This window comes from Echiichthys vipera (genome assembly GCF_963691815.1).
Source record: "Echiichthys vipera genome assembly, chromosome: 9".
Lineage (NCBI taxonomy): Eukaryota > Metazoa > Chordata > Actinopteri > Perciformes > Trachinidae > Echiichthys > Echiichthys vipera.
In genome coordinates, this window is record NC_139834.1 from 12850884 (window position 1) to 12878603 (window position 27720).

The 27720-nt window shown below is 43.0% G+C and overlaps 3 protein-coding genes across 5 annotated transcripts in view; all 3 read right to left on the bottom strand.

The window, feature by feature from the left end:
• The window catches only part of plxnd1 (plexin D1), a 64923-nt gene extending 46276 nt beyond the window's left edge, over positions 1-18647 (bottom strand). Inside the window, exons 1-7 of the mRNA XM_083920876.1 lie at positions 17333-18647; positions 15406-15582; positions 11905-12036; positions 11227-11327; positions 5572-5701; positions 2190-2367; positions 1857-1965 (exon numbers count right to left, since the gene is read on the bottom strand). Coding sequence (XP_083777002.1) covers positions 1857-1965; positions 2190-2367; positions 5572-5701; positions 11227-11327; positions 11905-12036; positions 15406-15582; positions 17333-18544 — 2039 coding nt within the window. The 5' untranslated portion in view covers positions 18545-18647. The remainder of the gene's footprint in view (positions 1-1856; positions 1966-2189; positions 2368-5571; positions 5702-11226; positions 11328-11904; positions 12037-15405; positions 15583-17332) is intronic.
• Positions 1-27720, bottom strand: part of LOC310951221 (ninjurin-1) — a gene marked incomplete at both ends in the record, with an annotated part of 249679 nt that overhangs the window by 175670 nt on the left and 46289 nt on the right.
• The window catches only part of tmcc1a (transmembrane and coiled-coil domain family 1a), a gene marked incomplete at its 5' end in the record, with an annotated part of 40667 nt that continues 33478 nt past the window's right edge, over positions 20532-27720 (bottom strand). For all 3 annotated transcript variants that reach the window (XM_083920696.1, XM_083920695.1, XM_083920694.1), the window contains 4 exons: positions 20532-22794; positions 24845-24980; positions 26277-26968; positions 27227-27484. In XM_083920696.1, the coding sequence (XP_083776822.1) occupies positions 22480-22794; positions 24845-24980; positions 26277-26968; positions 27227-27484 (1401 nt within the window). In that variant the 3' untranslated portion in view covers positions 20532-22479. The remainder of the gene's footprint in view (positions 22795-24844; positions 24981-26276; positions 26969-27226; positions 27485-27720) is intronic.

The following is a 27720-nucleotide window of genomic DNA, read 5'->3' on the forward strand; positions in this document are numbered from 1 at the left end:
AGTGATGGCACAAAATAAAGAGACTCTACTCTCTAGTTTAATTGCAGAGAAGTGGCTCATAAGACTGTCTTTAGGGATTATTAAACAAAAACAGCTTGAAGTGATTAAAATCAGACAGAGTATAGCTGCTCCGCAGTTTGCAGCCCAATGCTCATCCTGTGAGAATGGCACTTTGCTCATTATCACCTTCAACAAACCATCGTCTAATTTCACACTTCTGAACCTCGCCGAGCACAGAGGCCATGTGCACATATTGGATGCAGTCTTGCACACATGTACCTGCAACTGCCGTGTTCACACCTCCAGACTGTTTTCAAAAATTGAACAAAAGGGACACACCCAAACGATTTCAATCTCAGGGAATCAGTTAAACACACACACACACACACACACACACACACACACACACACACACACACACACACACACACACACACACACACACACACACACACACACACACACACACACACACACACACACACACACACTAATGCCCCTCTAAGCCTACAATGTGCCCATCAGATAAAATGGATCCTCTGACATGGTCCAACATGCAAGAGGAGGCCAGCTGGATTGCCTCAAGATATGAGAAAACCCTCTTTGTGACCAGGCCATACAAGTCACAGTCCTTCACAAAAACAAACATCAACATGGCCAGGCAGACATACATATCCAATTTCCCTTGGCTTAACGTTTACAGCATATTAATCCCACATTTGATCCTGCACTGAGAAACCTTGAGTAAGCCAAATACACAATAAGCCCTCCAAGAGGATGTGTCGCCAATATTTACCCACTGGCCTAAAGAAAACAGAGCTTGCAGCTATAAGTGCACATCTACAACGCCATAGAGACTAAAGCTGACATCTGAATGCTATAGCTTGGCTATAATCATAGTTTGTTGGTATTTAGGTTTCATTTAGGAAGGTTTGTTTTGAGGGGTCGCTTGCAAATCAAATAACCAGTGGATTATGGTCTAAACAGTGGTGGTAATAATACTCACATCCTATGCTTATGCAATCAAAGAAAAATAAAATACTCCATTATAAATACAATTCTTGCATTTAAAATCCGGTTTTAAAAATCCACAGATGTCATCAGCAAAATGCATTTAATGCATCAAAATTCATTTTACAACACAATTCTGTATTTATGTTTTAAATGTTCTCTTATTTTTTATTTTTTGTAAATATTAGTTATTCAAATGAATCTGGGAACTGCCACATCTGAAACATGACAAGGGGCCCAAGAACACGCTGCCTTTTTTGTGAGGAGTCAACACATTCTCACCCTCACCTCATACAGACTCTTGCTCTGGACCCCTTGGCTTCACTTTTTAAAGTGCAGGGTTTGGTTAGGTTTAGGCAACAACACTACTTAGTTAGGCTTGGGAAAAAGATCTCAGTTTGGGTTAAAATATGTACTTTTGTTAGGTAGTTTACAAATGTTACGTTAGTGAAGTATGTTAAATAAGAAAGTTAACTTAACGTACGTTCTTTCGATCGCGATCTTTAATATTGTAATATAGTCTATTTTGCTTTAATGTGAAATCTTAATCTTACTCGTAACTATACCTGTCAGATAAACATAATGGTAAAAAAAAAAAGTAAATTAAAAGGAAAAAAAACTATGGAATGTAATGTATGTAAATATAAACTACAAGTACCTCAAAATTGTACTTGAGAACAGTACTTGTGTAAATGAACTTGGTTGCTTTCCACCACTGTGTCTAAGGGAATTAATTAGGATGTAAGGCATCAGAACGATGCTATAAGCTGGCCAAGCATCACCGACCAACCCTGAATAAATCAAGTATTTGAGATAAGCAGTTTTGACAATGGGCGGCAACTCACGCCATCTTGGGGTGTATTGCTCCAGTCCTCTCGCAGTCGTAGATGATGAAGCTCCCAGATACCACAGATGTGCCATTCACTTTTATCGCCACAGAAACAGTCTGATGATCTGCAGAAACAAAGGCGTGTAAACAATGCAGCATGTGTCGAGCATTCAAGATGGTATCGTTGTCATAATACAAACTAGACTGCCGGAAATTACATTTGTTCTAATACAGCTCAACATCTTTTGAATAAAGAAAATGAATCACATACTGTAACTGTACTTGTATTGAGTAGAGAGATAAGGAGTGCTGCACTGGCACACAGCCAAATGGATGTTCTCAGTCTCACCTGTGCCGGGGAGGATTGGTTGGTAGTTTTCTCGAGGGAGCAGGGGACAGGTCTGAATCTGAGCGGGACCGTAGTCCAGGTGCACGGTGGCAGATGTAGAAACGCCTGGCCCATATTCACACTCCACCCGGGAGCCGACAAGATCAGGAACACTGCCATTTATCAGAATGCCAACATCCTACGATCGACAAAAAAAAAAAAATACAGGGCATAAATATATATAAAAAAAACTGCTCATCTTAACAGGAATTAATTACTAGGTAAATTAATTAATTCCCACGCACATATTTTCAAATCCAGTGCATGTACAGTAAATCTTTGGTAGGGGGCAAATGGCATTGGCATTACCTAGGTTTTTTTTCAAGAGTTCAGGCAGAGAGATAGAGAAACTAATGTGCAGTGAAGAAACAGATGGCACAGTGCTACATTCACATCTAAATGTAGCTGAAGTATGATAGACGTATAATGAGAAACATAACACCTCACTGACATGACTGGATTTCAGCTAAATTATTTCAGAAAAAGAGAAGGGGAGGGGGCTAAGCATAGAGGAAGAGCAAGATGACATATTCTGTGGCTCAGCAGACATGAGATGAAGTGGCCAGCAACAAAAGTGCTAATATGTCTTAAAAATGATGCTCTATTGTTCAGTGGAATTGACCATTTCCCGCCTACGGCCCTGACTTCCTGCCTGCTGCTTCCTGTTTGGGGAGACAACCTTGAGCCGAGTTTCCTGGGGCTGTGAAGGATGCCTGTGGATCGGGCAGCTGGTAGATCTATTATAGCCAAAAGCCAAATTGACCTACATAACATGCAAATATTCACAATTAATGAACCAATTAATGACCTGTCGTCTCTCAGTCTCGTCTAATTATGAGCTGTAATTAAAGGTCAACTATATTCCAAGTGTCAATATTCACTGAGCTAATTATCATATTGTTGTAAAGGCTTCTGTTACATGATATACTGACTGGAAGAAATTAAAACAGAACAGTTTGCGTCAGGTAAGAATGATGCAGCCCTTTTTTTTTATTCTGCCAGGTTTGATTAAAATCAGACTGTTGGTGCTACGTAGCACTCAATATTTAGCAGTTACTGTGTCCCAGATCCATTCCATACAAGATATAAGTGAAGGTTTTTTTTCAAAGACTCAGTCTTGCTGTAATTCTTTTCAGGTGTGACTGAGTAGCTCCATCAACAGCACCCTCAAAAATCAAGCAAATTTGGTATTCATAGTGACAATTTGCACATACTTTTGTCACTTTTTCAGACATACCCAAAACCCAATTAGAATTACTTTGTAGAATTCATCTTAGATACAGCAGCAGATCTCAATACTGCAGCCCATCAGGCAAATTAATGTATTTCTGTCAGAGACACAACTATACATCCACTGTTTTAGGCCACATTGACTCACTTTTGGAGCCAGGCTTGAGTGGCCATTTGAGGAACTGCAGTTTTTGACACTGCTATCGCCTTATTACGTTGCAGAGCAGCTGAATTCTGGCAATATCATAAGAGCACGCTGAAATCCATCTTGTCAGGTGATCCGACGAATCAGCATCCTGTGAGGAGCTATCGGGGGGAGTGGGTTTGATGATGATATGGAAAGGCGTTCAAAACAACAATCGCAGCTCCTAAAGAGGATATCTTGAGTCTCCACCTTGAATTACAAGCAGGCTAAAAATAAGTGTGAATAAGCTGATGTTGTAGCCTGTTGTGTATGAGATCAGATGTGCGACTGTCCATTATAGTACATAGAAATAAAGTAATAATATAATGCCAAGTCAAGAAGCCAGGCATGTTGACGGTTCCTCCAGACAGCTATTTTAAAGAGCACACATTTGCATATCAAAACACATGTTAATACCATTGGTTTTCAATTGCTGACAAGCAGAAGAAATAGAGAAATCTTTGCGAAGCACGCTCTCTCACTCTATTAACCGGTAAGCTCACTTCCGTACAGTCGAAAGTGGTGACATGAGTGAAAATGAGGACAGGCACCTCGCAATTTTGGTTGACCCACTCCAGATTCAAAATAATGAAAATAATTATATCAGATTAAATTGTGGCCTGTATGACATCAGATTTCTGAATGTCATAAACCAATTAAATAATGACTGAATTACATTATCATGCATGTTGCACACGTAAAGGTAATAGGGTGCAGTAATCTTATGGGGTGATATCAATATGTAAAAATAATTAGCTCAGTGTTACATTGGATTGTAGGTTAGAAAAGATGGAACAGGTTTAAAGTGATTTCCTGAACTATTAAAGTCATAGTCCGGTCTGCTCCCTGAGAGGGTTGCTGTTGATGCAAAAGATGTTTGATAGAACAGACACATTACTTCTTGGCAACACATTTTTGGTAAAAAACACATTTTACAATGGATTTACATAATAGCCCTGACTGACATAATTTCTCAAATGGCATCATCAGATACAAGACACTTCAACTTGCACAAGTCCATTCACTAAATCATTATATATTTTGGAAATATCTGGGCAATCTGGGCCACCTGCACACATGGGGCTTTCCTCTGTGTTAGTGTAGTGAGTAATATTTTGCTTCACCCCTGTATTAGATCTGATGGTGTTGCCTCAGATAAGGTGTCTGAATGTTCGCCATAGATAAACCAGTTTGGCTACATAAATCTGAAAAATGTTAACCTGGTGTGTTTCGAAGCAGCAGCTGGCGACTCTGAGGTAACTTTCCTGCTGAGCCAAACAGCGCTCGGGAAAAATAAAAAACGTAAGTTCCTAAGTAAATGGTTAAAGTCACACACGTGGGAGAGAGAGAGAAACAGCTGTGTATGGCATGCTCTCTCATGCTGTGCCACCGGTAAGCTCTTGTTTTACACACACACACACACACACACACACACACACACACACACACGCGCGCGCGCGCACGCACGCACGCACACACACGCACGCACACACACACACACACACACACATGCTTTTACTACCACAGTGATTCATGCAAACTAAGTGTGTCCAGATCAGTTTATGGACTGAAAGAAATATGCATGCACAACTGATCGTATTACAGCTTGATGTGAGAGTAAACCAGTAAACATTATTTTCACATTTTTATTATAAAAAAACATTGATTATAGCCACTTTAACATTCTTAGTAAAATCTACTCTAAAACTTAGCACATACTGTGAGGAGGAGGAGGCTGGTCAGCTTGACTTTATCAGCTGAGTAATAATAATAGAGTGTATAATAATAGTGAGAGGTGTCAGGTCATGAGACTTTGCGTTCCATCAGCTTTAAATACACTGCCCCCATTGCAAACATAACTTGATGAGGAACAACAGTAGTGTCTATTTGACTTTTGATGGACAACAATAATATGGAGGGAGTTTTTACCTTAATGTCTGCAGCGATGCTGATCTCTGGGGGTGTCAGGGTCATGGACGGGCACTGCTGAGGGCCTTCACTCATGCTGATCCAGGAGCGTGCCAACACCCCCTGAGCACACTCCTTCTGAATGGTACATCTGGACAAAGTGACAGACAGAAATTTGAGTACAGTAATCATTGCATTGGTCACCAGCACAGAAAACTTGGCTTGTTTTGGGGATTGGATTTCCAACAGTGTGTCCCCCAGACTGTGATCATCTTATTTATAGTATATAATAAATGCTTGTCAATACAGTGCTGCAGGGATGACATATTTTTGTAGGCCAACTAGACCAGAATTTAGCATCGCCCTGATTCCCTCAACAAAAGCCAATTGGATTTTGGATTATTGCAGAAAAAAAATAAATAAAAAAATAATAATAATATATATATAAAATATTCCTGACAAATGAACACCCCTTTTATGTTTCTTTGAAGCGTACTTCTTTACTAATAAATACCTAGTTTCAAACGATACGATATACACATTTAATAGAATTAAAAGTATCAAAACTATAGATCTACAATCAGATTCAACCCGATGCTGCGCAGATGAAGAAGACTTTCAACTGTGTGTTGGTATGTGTTCAAGGACTTTTCTGTACCAACACTGTGTGCTCGATGGGGGGAAAAAACAATCCTTTTTTGTGCACCATGGACTTCTTTTTTTTTTTGCTGTTGTATCGAAAGAGGTAGTATCATTTTAATACTAGTATTGTATTGAAGTATAACATTCTGGTATTGTGATAACCTTAGTGTAAATGCAAGTCTCTGTTCTCATAAACACACGCCTTTTTTAACACACATACATGCTTCAAAAGTCCCAATGTTAATGTTGTAGAACAAAACGTGCAAATCTCTTAAGCTTATGTTAACCACAGGCCGTATTTAAGGCATCTAACCTAAAAACCCATAACATGGACTAAACATGGAGAAAATGCTATCTCATTTCTAAGTTTTAGTATTCATTCCTGCAGCATGTTATGCCTCAGCTGGTAAAAGGGACCCGATTGGACTACCAGACTGAGCTTTCGGGGCAACATTTTATCCTTTGTGAGGAGACGACAAACTTTTGTGTTTTCATTTCATCCAGGGCTTGACAAATTCTCACTGTTGGGTTTCATGGTCTGCTTCCCACAGATTTATGAGGTGCTCTGGTCTTCTAATGTCACATTCAGACCCTGGCTGTCAGTTTGTCTGGCTCAACACAAGAGACTACTTGACTCTAGGTCACACACATTGCTATGGCAACCCATCCCGCAGGAACTAAGACCAGGGCGTGTTACTGATAGTTGAATAAAAAATACTGCTGGTTCTAAATCTGTGTGGATCAACAGTGCATTCATGAATGTGTGTGCCTGTCGACATGCATAGAGCATACAGTGTGTTTGTGCCTATCTGTGAGTATAATGAATGTCTAGGACAGAAGAATTGTAAGAGGGCATTCAACAAGCAAGGTGGCCTCGTACTCTGCTTCACTAATGAACTTCACTGGCTGTTGGCACAGAGTTCAGTTCATCTGCAGCGCAGACGGAAAGGACAAAGTGACCTCAGAGTAAGGAGAAACCAAACAGGTCCCATTTAGCAGCATCCTCACACGCCACATAATGAGTTTGGCACATCACACTTCCCTCTCACACTTCGGTAGTTGTTTAAAATAAAACGTGTGTCTGTGTGACCGCATGCCTCTAAGTGTGAGCATTCAAGTCCAGATTCTCAGTCCCACTGGAATTGAGGAACCGTGAGGTCAGTTGCTGGACTAAAAATAGAACTGAGTACCTCTGCAAGCCACACAAAAATTCCCTCGACAAAAACAAACTCATAACTCTGAACACACTCTCACAAGTCTTATACACTGTAAACTTGATTAGCTATTGATCTTGTTTTGATTTTAATTTTGAACACTTTTTCAGTATGATGGGGGTGGCTCATGGTGAGAATACCAAATGATCTTTTTTTATATACAGTACCTCCAGACTAACAACATTCCCAACAGCCTCAGATGGTGAATGTGATGAACACGAATTACCTGCCAAACATAAGCATGTGGGCATTGGCACAGTGAGATTGATGTTAGCATTTAGCTCTGCTTCACTGTAGACTTTTTATGCCTCATTTCAACTACATGCCTCGGCTCAACTTGACTCACTTCTGGTACTAGGTGCTTTTCTCTATTTAATTTTCCATTGCGGATAGTACCGTGTGCCAGACTTTGAAGCCAATTTGACATAGTGGCCAAACATTGGAATTACAACAGCCGTGTTGATCATGTGATGGCACGGTCGCCCAAAAATACTTTTTTCCAATAATTTAAATGGCTAAAGAGATGGCTAAAGAGATGTCTGTAAATCACAATCACAATACCCACAAAATGGCTTGTGTTAATGTCAGAATTTGATCCATTCAGTTCGATAACATTTCCACAGTCTAGAAGATCTGTCTGATAAAATAATTGAATCTCCCTTAAAATTAGCCAGGACCACTAAACCGGAAGTAGCCTGCCCGGCCGGCGGGGGTCTCTATTGCGCTTGCTCAATGGGCCCATAATACAGAAGAAGTGCCAATCATCTGGGTATTTTAGCTGCGTAAGTTGAACGGGGTTGAAAGCTGTGTCCAGTTTTCTTTATACATCCATGGATAGTACACTCCCATTTTATGCGGGATTCTGCTGATTGACATAGCGATGCTGAAAACGGAGAAAAAAGAGCGAGACGAGTTGTGCAGAGCTGTACCTTACTGTGCAGTGGAAATACGGCACTAGTCTTTTTTTAAATTTTTCCATTTTTTGTTGATTCAAGAAAATATGCTTAACAAGAGCTTTTCCATAATAAAAATGTAAAATTAGTAAACCTAAACCAGGACATATTTTATGTAGCAGACCTGACTAACTATTTAATACTTACGGTACTTGACTGTTTTTGATACTCAATGCTACAGGCACACTTTGGCTAGCACTCAAAAAGTACTAAGGTTCGATATCCGAGGCCTGTCTTTGAGATTAAAATTACAAACATTTGTGACAACTAACAGTGTATTATGTGAGGTGTTTCATTTTGAAATCATGGAGTAAAACATAACTTCTTCTTGGGTTACAATGGGTCAAAAGTGCCCTGCATGTTTTCCATCTAGGAGAATATATTTAGATTATCAAGTAAACTCCAGATTTTATCTTTAAGTACAGAATACATCATAGATGCCACTTGGTTTTAAACGGAAGCAGGCTTCCAGGAAACGTCATCTTGGGATCTTGGAAGAAAAAGGCATGCAGTCTCAGATGAACATTAACAAACGCTGTGTGATTTGAAATGACTTGCAGGCAAAGTCACATCATGATATCTCTTCCTTTCTCTATTGTATCTATTTTTTCTTTAAATGCATTCATGTCTCGGCTGCTAAATCACACAGCACTTTGATCAAGCACAGCAGTGAGGAGAGATACATTCAAAACACTTCTCTCTTTTTTCCAAAAGGCTGGAACAGCTAATATACATATAACACACACACACACACACACACACACACACACACACACACACACACACACACACACACACAAACACACACACACTCACACCTCACCTGCCTCACAACATCATGCTGACTTTAAAACTGTTCAAACGGCTCCTTTAAATAAACACAGTCAACATATGCAGCTAAAATATGACCCGAGAAAACTCATCACCTCCTAAGTGTCTGCACGTCAGATAAGGTGGGAAACCAGTGAGACTGTTAAAACAGCCGGAGAACACACAAACTGCTTACTGCACACACAGCAAGACACACAGACTCACACAAAGTCACTGTGAGATAAGCATGATAATTTGTGAATAGCAAAGACTGCACATGACGCATAATTTGATTGGAATAAAGATATTTAAGTGCTTTCTTGTGACATGTGGCAGATTAAACCGACTCCAGCATGAAGGACTAAAGCTTTATCTCTGATGGAGAAACTATCTCTCCCTCTTTCAGACAACAATGCCGACTCCAACAAGCAAATAGGCATGTTTTCATGCTCGCTCTACATGCAGACGTGCTGAGAGACGTCAGAGCCATGCATAAAATCAAACAGGCACCCACAGAGACAGTAGTGGCTTCACAGATTGTGAGATAGTTCTCTCATCAACCCCCTGATCCCTCAAGGCCATAGTGCCAGCCCAGTGGCTGGCATGACTGGCCAAACAGTGCATCAAACACACACACACACTCATGACATCAGCTCCCTGGCCTCTGAGAGCCAGACAGCGACACACACTCACACTGACAATTACACACAGGCGTACACACTTTGACATTTCCTTGTCAAAAGAGCCAGTGTGCACTCTCCCTCCCACCACCATCATCACAATCAACGGTCCTTTGTAGAGGGATAGAGAGGAGGACAAGGGCACTGGGGGAGGAGGAGACATGGTCTAGGGAGACATAGAATGAAGTTGAGAAAGGGATAGCTAAATTCTCAAAGCTACTGGAGAATACGAGGGCAAGAAAGGAGGAAAAAAAAGAAGTAGAAGACGGACAGAGAATCACGAGGGTAAAAAATGCAGTGAAGCGAGAATAGTACTGGGATAAAGAGACGACAGATAGATAAATAAGGAGAGGAGACAGGGAGATGACAGTGAGACAGTCTGACCACACGCACACACACACACACACACACACACACACACACACACACACACACACGCACACAAAACACACAACTCTCATCAGTTCCATTCTTCCAGCTCTGAATGGCCCCTGGCAATGCCAGAGCCTCCAGAGCTGCAGCACAACTCATCACAAAACTCACTATCTCGTCTGATCTGCTTTAATCACCAAGCAACCAACCAACTCACACGCGCGCGCGCACACACACACATACACACACACACACACAAACACACACACACAGGCACATGCAGACAATAACACACACAAACAAACATAACTCAACACCACACATATTATCCCTGAGAGCACAGAGCCAGAGAGCCAGTCCTGACAGAGCCACATTAATCACAGTGTACTCTCGCTCGCTCACAGTAACACTTCAGCCAAGTCACTCCTCATTGGCCGTTCCCGAGCTGTCAGTCCTTCCCCAGACTACCACAGAATCAGAGGACCGCACCGAACAATGATGTCTCCCCAGTCTAAGGCCTAATGAGAAGCAAATCAATTCTGCACGAGCCAACAACAGCTTTCCAACCCAGAAACACACTCCCTTACTGCCAACTCATTCAGCTGAGCAACATTTTGAAATTGAGAAAGAGGATGATGAAAACCAGCAAACAAGCCTCTTATTTTATTCAAACACTTCACAAGTAAGAAAAAATGACAAGCACAAATTGCTTTATTATGCCATCAATCTGATCCTTTATTGCTTCAAAATGAGCATTAACTTAACCACTCATGAACAGCTGCAGCTGGATCACTGCTTAAATGCAGACAGTAGATATTTCCACAATCCCCAAACAGATTGCTTTAAATGTGGCATGTAAGTGACACCAAAGCATATGATAATTTGATTGATTTATATGTTTTACTGGCATCAGCAGAGAGGCTGAGAGTCTTAAGGGGACATATAACTGGATAGATGGAGAACAAACAGATAGAGAAACAAAACCAAACTGTGCATGTTTCTCACCGATTCTCCAGAGTACACCAGCCACAGTGGGCGTCGCCTGCTCCCAAACAGTCACCGCAGCTCCTCCACTGGTCACAATCTGCCACTTTCACCCTGAGCATCTGCACACAGCATAAACACACACATGCACGTACAAACATTTTAACACTCATATATATATGTATATATATCAGACGAAAACAATAGATTTTTCAAAATTCATGCTGGTGGAGAGCGTAGAACCAGTGCTGGAACAATTGGCAGAAAATTGCTCAACAACAACTTTGATAACAAACTTTAGTAGAAACCCAAAATACAAGAAATTAAACTAAATGAGAATAGTATGTGACCTTTAAAGAGGTCACCTTGTGCTGAGGGAAAACTGCTTAAACTAACAATCAGGTGCATTTGCACTGTACAGATCTGCTGGAGGTGCAGCCACATCCTGTCATAAACAAGTGTATCGGTTTGAAAATGCAGCTTCGAAACCTATTGAAGGTCTGCACACGTGGCTATCTTTGCCACAAATATGTGAGTGTTCAGCTAAATTGAGGTGAGGAGGATTGACTGGATTTGAAATTACTTCTGATTGTTGTCATTATGATCCTTTCTTCATGCCGACATGAATATATTAGTGCCAGAGGTGAGGAGAATCAACAGACGTCTTGAGACCAAAGCCTCGTGTGGAGTTATTCTTACATGGTGGGAGGTCATGAGATAAAGGAAGTTGCTGTCGTTGGGGTCGAAGGTCATGATGTGGTGGACTGCTTCGCTGGCGGGCAGCTTCAGTGTCCACTGATTGGCCACGGTCATGTTCGCCAAGAGGGTCAGCTGTGAAAAAGACATCAGAGTAGAGGACGCAGGTTAGAACAGATGGAGATTGTTGCAATAAATACTTCCTCAAGGTTAAAACTGGGAAAAGTCAACATTTTGCTTCACTGTCACACAAAAGAAGAATATTTAAGAATTGCTCACAGTTATGTTATGTTAATCAAACTGCTCAGTTCAAATTCAGGGCCGGGTGTTTTACTCAGTAGCTACCCAGAAAGGAGAAGCTTTTTTATTCTCTTTCTCCACCTGCTTTTGGCAGGAGGTTCATGCCAAAGCAATACACATCATGATCACTCGTCTTACTGTGAGGCAACAGCTACCTCGCACTAAGGTGTTTCAGGAAGATGAACATGGTCTTTTATATGGAAACTTTAGCTCCTCTGAACCTGACTGACAGCACTAAAAACTAAAAATAATTCATGTATGTATAAACAATAACTACCCGATTTTTCTTAATTGTAACTTCTCAATCACACATGTTCCTATCTTGTGTTTCAAAAATATTTTTCAACCCTCCTTTGTTCAAGCTGTGTGCCTAATGTTGTTTCACTGAGCAGTGATTTATCTACACGCTGGCCTTCCTGCAGCCCTAGATAATAAAACGAGTGACATGTTCTCATGTACGCACACACACAGAAACACAGAGAGAGAGAGGGAGGGAGGGAGAGAGAGAGAGAGAGAGAGAGAGAGAGAGAGGGAGGTGTGTAGAAAAACAAACTGCTGAGTGAGACTTCCTGTCACACAGACAGTGAAAGCTCTTATTTCTGCGATTTGTCGTCCATTCAATGGAGACATCCTGCCGTCCTGAGGAACTGGCAAACTGACCGGCATCTGGTGACAAGCACGGGCTGTATCACTTCTCCATCTGCTGAACACACAAACACCCTCTCACATACATACACACATACACACAAACCCATCACCACCCACTAAGACTGTGCTGGTTAATGTTAAACCAGAGCAGACTGAAGCTTAGTAAACCATTGGCTTAACCTGTGATGAAGGGCATTACCTCACCCTCCAAATATCACTGTCGTTTTTACAACACCACCCACCCATCTACACACACACACATACACTCTTCTGCCTTGGAGATAGTGGGCAGCTGTGCTATGTCTTCACCCCACACCCCAGTGACTACAAACACATGCGTTGAGTGACACAGTGAGGAGCGAGTAAACAGCAGCCCACACACCTGGACGGGGAGCAGAAGAGGAGCAGAGAGGAGGAGTAGTGGAGAGCTGTTGCACAGTGCGCCACCAGGTCAACCAACAAAACACCTGCTGTACTGGCAGGTCGCTCTGACTCTATTCTCTGTCTATCTGCCTGCAGATGAAAGGCCCTATTCAACCAAGGAGTGCTCAGCTGCTGTGGGCTCATTCTCAATGCGTGTGTGCGTTAGAGTGTGTGCACTTGTGTACCTGGGTGTAAAGAGAATAAAGAGATGGAGGTGGGCCAGGAGAGAGAGAGGACAAGAGCGAGAAAGAGATAAAGTCTGTTTGTTTGCCAAATTAATCAAAGGGCCTTTTATATTTGAGATGGAGTAACAGAGGAGACAATGAAGCGATGAACTGAGAAGTGGAGGGGCGGACTGACTGAGGGAGTAAAATTGTAGGAGAGTGAGTGAGATAAAGGTGGTCACTACGAGGGGCAGAAAATGGAAGTCAACCATAATGGGGAGGGAGAGACTTCATTAAAAAATGCATGTAATAAGAAATTACTTCACTGAGGGCTCTTTCAAAGACAGTGAAAGAGGCCTAACTTAATCTCAACCACTGTTCCCCTGTGTTTAGTCCGAGCCAAACTCACAGTCAGAATCACATTACACACACTAACAGCACCATTAACCTCTGTAACAGCTCTATCCTCAGGGCACACACACACACACACAGACGCAGACAGACGCTTCCACACACACACACACACACACACACACACACACACACACACACACACACACACACACACACACACACACACACACACACACACACACACACACACACACACACACAGAGAGAGAGAGAGCTACGTACACAAACAATAAAAGACACGTAAAGCTAAAAAAGTATGTTGTATGCCCAAGGTCACAGATATACTACGCTCCCGTATAACAAGGTTGACACACACTCTGAGAGAACACACATATAGCACGTAATCACAGGGTATGCATTCACTGGGTAAACACATGAAATCACTGAACCACTCACACTGGCTTACAGACAAAGTGAAACACTGAAAAACACAGTCAAACCTGCAATCAAGCAAACAGACATACACAAACACACTCACAGCTTACACCATCCCAACCAGTGTTGTGCATCTGGTATAAACCATCCCAAAAACTAATTACTGAATGCTCAGCTGGGGCTAACTTCATCTGGGGAGGAAACAAGGAGCTCTTTAAGCAGATCCAAAACAAAACGTGCCTCCAGCAGAATGGTTTTAATGTCGTAAAAGGTAGCAGTAATGCAAAACAATAGGGTCAGAAAGCTTTCAGAGTCGGTTTGTGTCCGACAGACAGCTGAGCAGCGCAGCTTGTGGCGCTTGCAGGCAGGCTGCTTCTCAGCTCAGCCCAGTCAGGGGTGACTGGGAATGTGGCTGAGACAGAATTAAGGAATGCTGTTAATTAGACAGGAAAGTTTTTCACAAGCCGGACCCTCTGCAGATGTTGAGGTCGCAGACCAACACACGGCTCAGCTGAGTCATACTTTGTCAACCGCTCTTGTTAAGCGACTTTCTGGGGATCTCTCAGACAATAACCAGGTCTGAGGAACATTAGAGCACATGATTAGGACTATTTAATGGGCCGTGATGGGTCATGGATGAATGCAGGGAGGGGGGGCTGGATGGTGACAGTGCTGAGAACCGCTACGAGATGAAAGAAGACATTCCTCAGAGTGTTTCATCACACACACACACACACACACACACACACACACACACACACACACACACACACACACACACACACACACACACACACACACACACACACACACACACACACACACACACACACACACACACACACACACACACACACACCTAAGTTTGGTTTATTGAAAGACTCAGCAGCCACATCAGTGCAGCAGCACGTAACTGTTACTGTTATAGATTTTTCCAAGCTTAAGGGCTCGATCACATTAAAAATATTAACTTCATTCAGTGGTGACCATCTGCTGCAACTGTGTTTTCACCTGAGGGTAGTTTAGAAAGGTTTGATTCTTTGCTCAGTAAAAAAATCAGAATTACTGAGAGAGAGAGCGAGACAGAGTTAATGTGTATGTGTGTGCTCGCGCGCGTGCGTGCGTGCATGCATGTGTGTGTGTGTGTGTGTGTGTGTGTGTGGTCATTCTTGTGTCTCACCTTACGAAGTCGTCCATTACTGCTTCCCAGAAAAACCACAGTGTGGTTGTGTACATTGTCCACCGAGACTGAACTGAGACCCGAGTATTCAACTAGGGGAATGGCCCTCAGGGACCTCCGGAGGGCCAGAGGGTGCTGTAGGTGGGCCGCACCGCAGTCCAGCTGCTCGGGCTGCAACTACAAGACAGACAAAATGAGGGTGAGATCAATGCTCATTAGCTCTCATATGGAAGCACACCATACGGATTAGAAAGCGGGAGAGAACAGAGCACAAGTAGAGCGCCGCATGATGAAAGTAAAGTGGAAAGCAAGAGCTGATAGTAGCTATCACAACGTTGCTGCTCATTCTTCTGTCTTTTCAGACATCTCAGTGAATACTTGAAAAGGGCTTACATGGGTCTTCAACACTCATAAGACTCTGCTTTTGTCAAAGCCTCGGCGGGCAATGATAAAACATTAGTGCCGTGTTTGGATGAGCATCAGGATCTTTTGGGAATTCTCTGAATATTTCAGAGCATGCAAAGGCAAAGAAAAAATTAAGCACAGTGGATATTTGTATAGTCGTTTCCCATGGGCCCTTCTGCTTGCGGCCTTGTCTCTCTTATCATAAATTGTGTCTGGCTCTCCCTCAGTGCTGGCCTTCAGACTGCTGAATACAACAAAGATCACATTTTGGCGGCCACGGCAACACAAATGTGAAACTTAAGAAAGACTTGCTTTATTCTTTGAGTGGTAAGTAGGCTATATTACAGCAAGAGAAGATCCACTCTAAACCACTTTGAACTGAACAGTTGTCTATCTCAGGAAGGCCTGTGGGCCAGTTGAGATAGTATTCAGAAAACTGGTCACGGGAGGTGTGGCCCCGGGGCCACAGCAAACAAGAAAGTGCAAGCGAGCCGGGCAACTTGTGACCTGAAAGCACAGTGGTCGCAGGACAGCCTCCTTTGACCTCAGCTCTGTCAGTCAAAACAGCCACAATGAAAAGATGGAATTTCACTGCATTCCTGGGAAACTGTGCAAAGCTTTCACTGTCTTTATTATTAGACACCATGGAAAACAAATGGGATATACTGTATATAGTGTGCAATGCCTATGTTTCCTTAAGGGCAGAAATTTAGTTTGGTATGTGTGGAAATAATAATAATAATCTGACTTGTATTTGCTACAAAGCTGCTATTTATTCATTAATATTATGCTAAATTGATGGTTCAGTTATATCTACCCGCACACACTCAAAAAATAGCATGTCTAGTGTTTTTTAACTGAAAAACAAAGTAGATTAATGCCTCCATCTCTTCATATTTGACAAGACAGGGCGCTGCTGGATGAGAGAGAAATCTCACCCTTCCCATAACCTCCAGTGTGGCTCTGGAGAATCTTTCCAGCTATCATGACCTCTACTCGTGACATTGGAGATTATCTCTCCAAGTCATGAACCTGAGGGCTAAAGAAGATGACGGCAGTAAAGAGAAATGGAAGCTATCAGAGATTTTGCAGTCACGAGTGAACATCTTGTTTCGGATGAGAGCAAATGTTCATAAATCAGAATCAGATGCAGGATTATTGGCCATGTTGCTTTACATATACAAGTAAATCATCCTGGGGTTTACAGTGGTAGAGGTATTATAATGGGTCATAATTCAACTAAAGCTCCAATTAGTCTAATGGGGGGTATATGTCTACTTTTTAATCCAATATTTTTTACAAAATTATGCATAGATAGGAAATCAAAACATAAATGTAATCATAACATTATAAAAAGTGGTAAATCCATTAGTGAGGTTACTGTGTTTGTTGTTTTCTTGTCATGACCGCTGAAACTTATTCTGCCCAATATACTCATTCATGCCCACATGAAAGCCAATCAAACTCATTTAAATTTGAAAAGTTCTATAATGACTAATAAAAGAGATCTATAAGAGCTTACCACCAGGTTTCCCCTGCTCTGAATGCAGGCTGCCCCGGAGCCCTGGATAACGCTGTCCAGCACCTGCACATCGCTGCTGGGAGAGTTGGAGCAGTTCCTGCGGCCTTGTCGGATCTCCTCCTCGATGTCTCCAAACTTGAAAGCGCACAGAGCAGACTTTCGGTCTCCCTTGGAAAACACTCCAAACAGGTACGGCTCTGAGCTCCCGTCGTCCGTGTGGATCTCCGCGGGGTAAACGGACAGCAGCCGGTTAAAAATGTTCCCGTTTAATCCACACTGTAAAGGCATCTGGATGTAGGATTCGGTGAGCTTCCTGCTCTCCGGTCCGCTGGGTTTTCTGGGGTTCTCTGTATCCAGACATATCCTGGCGAGGATGCTGTTGGGCTGGCTCTCCTTGTGGCCCATTTTCGCATCATTATTGAAGGCGATGTAAGAGTAAGTCTTCTGTATGAAGGCGTGGACGAAGTTCAGCTTGTTTTTGGTTTTAACGTCTTGTTTGATCTTGAACACATTATCCTCTGAAGGGTTAATGTCATAGGTGAAAAGTCGGGATAAATCCTTGATGTTCAAGGAGCGGATGGCGATCTCCGGGGTGTTTTCAAAGCGCAGGTCCTCCTTGCTGTGGTTCTTAGGGAAAAACTGGGTACCAGACCCGGTGTAAGTCGCCCCGACGAGAAGCCGGGTGTTTCCGCCGTGGCTCTTGAAGATGAGCCCGACCGTGGATGCGTTCGGGTGATTGGCAGCGATGTTGAGCATGCTGGGGAAAACGGTCTTCTCGCCCTGATGTGGGAACTCCACCGCTATCTCCGAAATATTCTCCATTTTTCTGAGTTCACAAAAGCCTTGATACACGGACCCACACACCACCACGACCCCTTGCTCTCGGTCCAGCTTCAGGAGCTTATTGTGGTTGTCTGTTAGGGATTTTGGATGCTCGCACGGAGCCTGGGGCAGCTGTGGCGCATGGCACAACAGGTTGTCCTCCACCGGTCCGGTCCTCTTCTCCACCTCGATGTTCAGGGTCCCGTTCAGCTGGTAGACTGTGTTGACGGTGGCCAGGTAGACCTTTCTGGACACCGGGTCCACCACGAAGTTATTGGTCTGATTTGGAGACGGGAATGCCTGCTGGATGTGCAGCGCGCTGGCACTCCGGCGCGTCTCCAAAGCCAGGACGCCGAGGAGCAGAAGAGCTATCTCTATCGAAGGAGGCATTTTTCCTTCTGACCGGCTTCCGCGTGTTCTGTGCCGAGGGGTGCATTGAGCAAGGACAAAATTGTGTTTGTTCCTACTGCGACAATCCAAGAGGAAAGGCTGTTTCCTGCTCAACGCCTAGACCCAGAATGACGCGATAAGCGAGTCGTGCTTCCCTTTTCAGGCTGCCTCCCCTGTCCCTTTCTTCCCACTGTGCAGCTCAGTAGCTTCGCTCCCGAGGCGCGTTAAGCCACAATACCTCGTTGAGGTTTTTATGATTTGCAAACAAAGTCTGTTAGAGACAAACGTTGAATGTTGATTTGATTATGCGCAATTTCAGGACAATATCTTACCCCTCCCAAATGTGGCCAAACTAGTTTGGAGTCATGTTTTGTCCGGATTATTCAACAATGGTCTCATACAAAATTAATTAATAAAGTAAAATTAAAAGTAAAATATGGACTATACTGGGAACAGGGCGTTAACTCATTAAGCCTGAAGAGTGGCTCCATTAAACGGCACCTCCCATTAAATCACTGAAAGGCCACTCATTATACAACCAATTAAACTGTCTTAAATAAACTAAGTGCCAATAACTAACTTTTCTATATGATAGTGTTAGCTCACTCAGCCATATGAAGTTGTAAAGGCCATCTAGCCTACTGTTTCTCTCAAGATGGACCACTTGATGAATCTCCCTCTCTGCGTCGTTCTGCTCATCTTGGGGTTAATGACGGGTCACCGTCCCACCTCCTGCGCCCCTCAGTCCCTCTACTCTCAGATTAGTTCTGCAGATCTTGAGGGTTCCGTTTTGGGCGCATACGGCACGGTAAGCACCGTGAAAGTGCTACCAGATGGGCACATCAACACACCTTTCCGGTTTTTGACATTCACATCCATCCAACACAGCTTTCTTTTGCGCTTTACCTCATAAATATTCAAGCACAACACATGCGCCCCCACTCAAAAATGCACGAATATGGTTAGCATTTTTGTCTGGGTGAAATGTGCATATGCTCACATCTCTGAATAAAAATGAATGATCCCTAGTAGGCAAACGACCACGGATGTGTCAGACACTGCATTAATCAGTTTGCCGGCGAGCCCGAGAAGTGTTATCTCTGAATGCATGCCATAATTAAAGTTGATGCTAAATCGTGCGCAATCGCTTGTGCCTATTTACTGTGACTCCTTTGGGGATAAACTCACTCTCTCCTCTCCGTCACCACTTGCAGCGTTTCAGCAGGGCAGATAAGTGCGCCCCGTGTTTACCTTGGCGCACAGCCATGCGCATCAAATCTGGCTGGAGGAAGGCGCTCTGATAAAGTGCAACATAATGATCCCGAACTGTACACAATGACTGAGCCCCCAACAGTCTCAAAACTTTGCCCGTGCGTGTGAGCGCAAGCCTCAGCAGGCAATTATAGGACGAGTATATGAGGTCCTGCTCGGTGTGGGTCAAAGCCGTCAGCATCAGATATCACTGGCGAGGTGTGACCGACTGCTGCGGTTTGCTGCTGAAAAAATCAAAAAACAACGTTCAACGGAATTAATCGATGTCTGTAGAATAAAGTGTGTGTGAGGTTGGGGTTGGGGGGGTCTCTCGTGGATATAATAGTATGACTGCGGTTAAAGGGGCTTTCCAACCAACCTGTTTCCTTCCCGATAAGGTGCAATACTTCCTTGTGTTCAAACCCCCATCTCACTCATATTAGACCATTTACACAAACTAAACATCCATGGGGGGAAATTCACATCTTAAGGTCATATAAGGCAACATATCTCCATCTAGTGGTTACAAGAGGAACATGCAAGAGGTGACTTTTTAAAATCAGTAATTAATCCCCTGAAGTAGACTTGCACCCCAACAGCAATAACAACAACAACACACACAGTAAATAAACCAAGTCATGTTTAAGAAATAGTGATGGCTCATGAGTTAGTCAGGAATGCACTTTATTTATTCCACACTTAGAAAAGGACATCAGAAGGCACTGGAGAGGTTTAGCACACAACCCTACATCATAAGGTCAAGCTGAGGTCAAAGGTCAGCTCACTCCCAACTTGTCCGCTGTGACCGCAATGGCATAATTGAAATAAATGAATAAATCAACCATTTTTAATTGCATGTTCAACTTTAGAGGAATCAAGTTTATCGACTTTTGGACAAGAAATTAAATTAAAATTCCTCCCTGGGTTTTATCTTTAGACAAGAATGACAGTGTTCATGACCTGAGTCAACTCTTCTTATCCCACTGAGGCCTACTGTCTTAAGAGTGACAACCTTTGAAGTCTCCATCAAAGGTTTCTCCAGCCTCAGCCTGACATGACATGTTATCTAGCTGTGTGCTAAAGTGCAGCTGTACAGTTCAAATGATCTTGCTATCTGTTAAGAAATCAGCTTCTCAGCATGAAATGCACAATTAACTATTTAATGTGCTAGGTCATCTTACTGTGTCTTTGACTTAATGAGAAAGAAAGAGTTTAAGAAAGACTGGACGCCCAGCCGAGGAACTGTACTCAAGGAGGCAAGGTGCAGACACACACAACTGAAGATCTGGAGTCAAGTTCATGTTCAGATTTTGAATTCGATTTTTCCCTTGCAAAAAGATACATCCTTGACATCCAGACAAGACAATCATGAATAGAAGCAAGACCCGCTGAGCAACCTCCTTCCTTCCTTCTCAGCTTAGAACCTTTGGGTGCTCAGGCATCATCTGGTAGACTAAGGTTTGGCACTGGGTGATTACACCGTAAGATGGTGTAACTAAAGAAAAAGGATGATCAGAGAAATAATACGCAGGGAGAAACTCTGATGAATAGTACAATATCAGTGTGCATTTGACCGACATGGCAGTGGAGACGACTTGCACTGTAGATATAAAGCAGCAGCATTCCTGTTCCAACTAAGATGGAGCTGGATGAGCACCAGTGGTTTCTCTTTCCTGACCCGATCACATCAAATATGACAATTATCCTGGCAAATTAGTTTGGACAATGGCTTTTGTCAGTGCTTTTAAACACAAAACTGGTTTTTCTGCATTTTTTCTTAGTGAAAACATGCAGCATTGTTTATATGTTGCTAATATGGCAGATGCTAAACAATAACCAGATGTCCTCTGTGTGTTTATGAGCTGTTTCTATGGTGAGAAGCCCATTGTAGCTTTTCCCTCTAAAGCTGGCCCATTAGGTCTTTGCGTTTCAGTTATAATCTTCCCTATTAAACACAGTTTATCTGGTTTCACTTAATAAAGAAAATAAGTAAGTGTGTGATCTTTACTATTAGAAATGGTAAGGAAGCACAAATAGTCTCTAGTCTTCGTGACACTCAATGGTCACAGTCAGTCCTTCACAATGTTCTGTATGAACACATTTCATCACAGCAAAAAAGGAGCAACTCCCAGGAAGGTTTTCAGCCATGGTTGAAATCTACCAATCACAGCTAGGTAAGAGTTCTCTTCCTAAAGGCAATCAACCATATTATCACATTTGCATGTCTCTACAATTGGACTGGGCCTTTGGAGCAAATCGCCAACCCAGTTTCCTGCCTAAGCTCCCCGCAATGTAGAGTGAGAGGAGCATAATGCTACATGGTACTGAATAAAATAACATTGAAAATAAAAATATTATTAGAAATAATAACATTATAATTGATTAAACTCTAAAAGATAAAAACAGTACAATGCTGCATTCAGAGGGACAGCAAGACAATAGTTCATTTTCAAAAATGTAAACAGTCTATTCCTTCTTAAATGACAATCATGAGTGTTCTCAACTTTACTCCGTGTCTTCCACTTTTTCTTGATTCCGTGTCCGAATGTGCTTGGCCGAATTTTCAGTGCCCAGCCACGCAGCCCTTCTAACGGCAATCACATTGTTTAAACTTCCTGCAGGATTGCAGCTAAAGTTAACTTCACCTGGTGTCACCAAAGCAACATGTGCTGGCTTCAATCTGGTCATCCTGGGGGCTGCAGAGCACGGTGCGTGTACCCTGACAGAGCGTCCCAGTTTCTCCACAAGAAGGCCAGCAGGAGGATGAGGAGGAGGGTGGAGAGAGAGCGCGAGCGTGTCTTCATCAGGGGGACCACACAGTTGGCCACAGTTGAGACAAAGACCAGAAGGACAGCCATAAGGGCCAGCAGCACATTGATAAGTTTTCCCAGGAGGGTCCGGGCCGTGGCATTTTCCAGCCCCTCCAACTGGACGACCTGCTGTTGCTGCTGCTGCAGCTCCATCTTAGAGATTCTGGTCTGACACGCCTCCAATGCCTCCTGCAGAGGACATGAAGAAGAAGAAAAAATGAAATAAAATCACTCAGCGAAGTCCCCTTAGAGTTTTGAGAACTAAACCCACAACATACTATACACTCAATGGCCACTTAACTGTATTGTACTGCGTTATTACCAGCTGGTATTGTTTTCAAATTGTGAGTCTGTGTTTGTGTGTCATCATGGCAAAATGTGGTTTTGTGTATTTTTCTTGGTGTTTATATGTCTGTCTGCGGACAGTTTTTGCTGTGTAAGAAAGTCAAGAAACATTACAGGTCGTTGAGATAAAAATGAAGACCGAAAAATCGGTGTGATCCTAGCAAGGGGGTCTGAGGTAAGGAAGAAGAAATTTGGTAAGGGGCCCCTGGCCCTCCGCTTTATGAAGCTGGCCTGATTTGGTGCAGAGGCTTGTGTGATTGCAAGATGGTCTTTATTATTGAAATGTGTTTCTAATATACTTGCCCTTTCATGTTTGTAAACTGGGTGCACAAAACTTTAGAAACTCCCCTAAGTATAATGTACTCCACTTCAACATCACTACAAATTACAGCAGTTAAATGAATAGTGAAAACTGAACATTATTATCTTTGTAAAAGTCTAATTTTTAGTTCTGAGCTGCACTGGATTTTACAGACGTCCCTAATAGAGTGCGTGGCCACTGAGTGTATATTTCATAGACCTCTACTGCCCCCCTGCTTCCAGGGAAAAGAATAGCAGCCAACCAGCAACTTGAACTTTAAATACACCTCATGCAGGCATGCGCATATTACACACACACACACACACACACACACACACACACACACACACACACACACACACACACACACACACACACACACACACACACACACACACACACACACACACACACACACACACACACACACACACACACACACACACACACACACACACACACACACACACACACACACACACACACACACACACACACACACACACACACACACAAGCTGTAATAGACAACAGGAAAGGACAGGAGTAATGTGAGTCAATGACAAGGAAATGCTTGTGTTTTGAGCAAATAGAAAAGCTGATGGACAGACTGGATTCCTTGTTTCATGTTCTTGTTTACAGTGTCAACATGGATGAGATAATGTCTTTAGCTGTGGGAGGGTATGTGAGCACCTTAAACTTGACGTCTTGTGTAAGCAAAACAAATTAGGTAAGCACGACTTGAAACAGTAAGTTAGAAAGGCTGAGCTCTCTTTTGCACTGTCCCTTGCAAAACCTTAGTATAGCACTCCAAATGGTATTATAATATTCTTGCATGATGCAATGTTTATTCTCTGTACTTCTCTCCAAATTATAACATTTGATGCCATACTTCTTTTGTGGATTTTCCTGCCCAGGGAGTGCTGATTAGATTTAGCTATCTCATTCTGGGACAGTCAATGGCCACCCATTGTCCCTGTTAAAGGTTTGTTTGTTTGTTTTTGTCTGTTTGTTGCTGCTCTAGCAAACAAGTGCTACCTGGTTAAATTCAGTAGCAGTTGTAAAGCATGCTCAGAGGTTGAGAACATTAGATTGGTGACATGCCAATAAAAGCATCACTGTGAAAACAGACTTCTGACAAGGGCTACATATGGACTAAAAAACAAAACAATACTTTAGTTACATTCTGTGTTTAGTGGCTTGTTGCTTTAGTAAAATTTCAAAAGATATTGATAATCAGCACAAATAAGTGCACATTTTTGCTTATTGCATTGCTGTGTCCATATTAAATGGAATGCAGTTACTAGTGTGTTTTTATCAGGTACTTTGTAATGGCTCTCAACGTTTCAACTGTTAAAAAGTGAGGAGCAAAGATAGCCATTTATAATTGAACATTTCGCTTTATCATCTAAAAATTAAAATATTCCCTTTCTGACAGTTCATTTGTACAACAGAGACATTTTTTTAAGCAGTCAATTTTAAGTGCAATGAGAGACTAAAACAAAAAGGAAAATCCGTCTAAGCTGAATTCTGTAGCCATTCATTTGTTTCTGACATGCGGACATGCTTTTGGACGTTAGGCTGACCGACAGACCTGTATGTCTCTGGCTCTCTCATAGGACTGGTAGGCAATCTTCTCCTCCATGCTGGCCAGTTCCTGTTTGAGGTTGAGGATCTCATTCTGGTGAAGTTCTGTCAGGTCGTTCAGCTGCTCCTCCAGACGTTCACACCTGAACACGCAAACACACACGAGAGGATGGGGAATAATTAGCTTAGACAAAGAAAGACTTCCAGGAATTAGTAGAAATAGACCCTGAAGGCATTTGACCACATGGCACCTGACTGGACTGATGACTCCCCACAAGAAGATTAGGGCATGCTTACTCATCTGCTGATCCAACTGGCCTATCAGAGAGTCAGCAGTATGAGAGTGGCCAATGGGAGGCACCCAGCAGGAGAAGAGGGATCTATACTGATGTTTATTTTGGCAGACACATACAATTGGATGGACATCATAGCAAAGAATAGACATTTGACTGCGTTTGTATATGCCTGAGTTTGTTTCTTTAACAGATTTGTTCATCAATAATTAAATTAATAATTATTTGTAGCCTTAATTGTTAAAAGTTACATTTTTCTTGGTTATGCAAAGGATGGATTTTTTTCCCTGAAGATTTAGGTTTATGAACTTGTATACTCCCAGGAGGCAGGCTGAAAAGAGCTCCTCAATGGTCAGTTTGTTCTGTTCACTATTATTTTTGGAGGCTGCTCTTGACTCAGATGGACATTTTAGGGAGAAAAATGCTCATGTTTCTTTTTCTATGTGAGCTGCTAACTTTATCTCCCCTCCTTTTTCATTGTCCTGCCCTCTTAATCTTTTTGCCCTCTTGTCAGGACATTCTGGAGGAATGTGAGTGTGTTTTTTTCCGGCCAACTACCCACAGACAAACCAAAACAAAAGCTGCCCAGAGACGTCTGAGTCTAAGACGAGATATGCAGAGCTGGGGCGGGGGCTTAAATAACGCCAAAGATCTTTGTTCTTAGAGGTCAGTTGTGAACTGTGCATGTGTGTCTGTCACTTTATGAAGTGCTGTCTCAACACAACAACCATGAAACTAGTAATAAACAGTTCCATCTAAATACTAAAGCAACTTTCTAAAGCATCAGAGTTAGTTTTTGTAATATTACTGATTATGGGGATACACAGAAAATGCATGTGACAATGGCACATATGCTTTGAGGCCAAGTACAGCGTCTTTTTGCAGGCTTTACGTGTTTAAGGAAGTTCAGGTCAAGGTTTCGTTTTTATCTACAGTGTGCTAGCTTCGATAAAAGAGTTTTCCAGAACACGAGCGGGGCGAGTGTTGCCCGTGACGTGTCTACAGCAGCACAGCAATATGAATGATCAGCATGTTTCAAATAAGAATAGTTCTTTTCGAGTTAGGATTTTAGGGGATTTCTTGTACTAAACAGGAAATGGTTAAAGAATGTATGATAGAAACACTCATGTTTTATTTTCTCTGTACCTGAAGCGTTCCTCTTGCAGTGCTTGCATAACAACTGTGTAGTCTCTCTGATAGTGGCTCTTCAAACTGTCAAGGTTCTCCTCCAGCCTTGCCTGGCCCTCCCTCAGCTCCTGCATCTCCTGGAGCAGCATGTCAAAGCTGGAGCTCTGGCTCCTCTCCAGCGTGTTGCCCTTGGAACTTGGGGGACCTCCGGGGGCCCCTGTGGTGCTGTTGGCCCCCGCTGAACCAGACGTAGCACTGGAGCAGTCGTCCTCACTACCATACCTGGGACTGGGCTGGAGGTGATGCCCGGCACTGCCTAGTGAACGTCCACCAGCCCCTGTCACACCTTCTTCCACTGAGGGGTCGTCCAGAGAGTCTTTAAGCGAGGTGATGTTGTCAGCACTGCCGAATTTGTTGCGAATCAGCGATGCAATCTCACGAGGTTTGGAGACGACAGCCCCAGCAGCAGAGTGGGTGGCATGGGAGAAGCTGGAGAGGCCTCCCTTTACGCTGTCCACCACGCCTTCACTGAAGCCTGTGACTTTGGCTCCAACATCTTTCAGGCCCTGCTGCATGTCGCGCAGAACATCCTTGGGCTGGCGTGGTATACCGTTGTGCTCCACTTCCCGCAGTTTCCGGTGGTAGTGCTCCAGTTTCCTTTGCAGCTGCTGGATGGACTGTGCTGACTTCTGGTTCTTTTTCTCAAAAACCTGACAGACACAAAACATATTTTCATTAGTTAGGGGAATAAATGTTACACAGCAACAACTCAGTCCACTTCAATAAAATTAGTAAGTTCCCTCCCTACTCCTGGGGACAAACAAAGTGAACAAACAGGTTTAGTGTTAATGCACTGATTGTCACATAAGCCTGGTAAAAATATAAGACAATTTCTCCACTGGATTAATGTTCTTCTATAAAGATATACATATTAATAGTTTCATAAAGTGCAACAACTTTCATTTTACCTGTTTGATGCGTGTGCTTTGCTGTTTGTCAGCATTGTTGGCCAGTTTGAGGTATTCTGCAACGTTGTCATCCCTGGCTGTCTGCTCGATTTTAATCTGCTCTGTGAGTTTGAGGATTTTCTGCTGCAGCTGGGCGATCGCCTGCTTTGTGCGCTGAGGGTCTGGGGTGGCATCCTCACCTCCCAAAAATGAACCGTCCGCCCCACATGAAACAGCCAGGGGTGTTTGGCCCAGACCGCTGACCTCCAGCCGGTCGATCTAAGAGTGAGGAGACAGGAAAAGAAAAGAGGGAGATCAGGGTAGATAAAGGGTCATAGGAGGAAAGCAGGGATTCAAGGGGGAAAAAAAGAAAAAAAAGAGAGGGGGTGGGGGTGGGGGGTGAGTTGCATATTGAGGGATCTTAGTCATTTTGCTGACACAGACTAAAAACAGAGACTTCTGCATTTATACAGCCAGTACCCAGTAAAGAGTGCAAATTGAGACAGTTGAAAAGG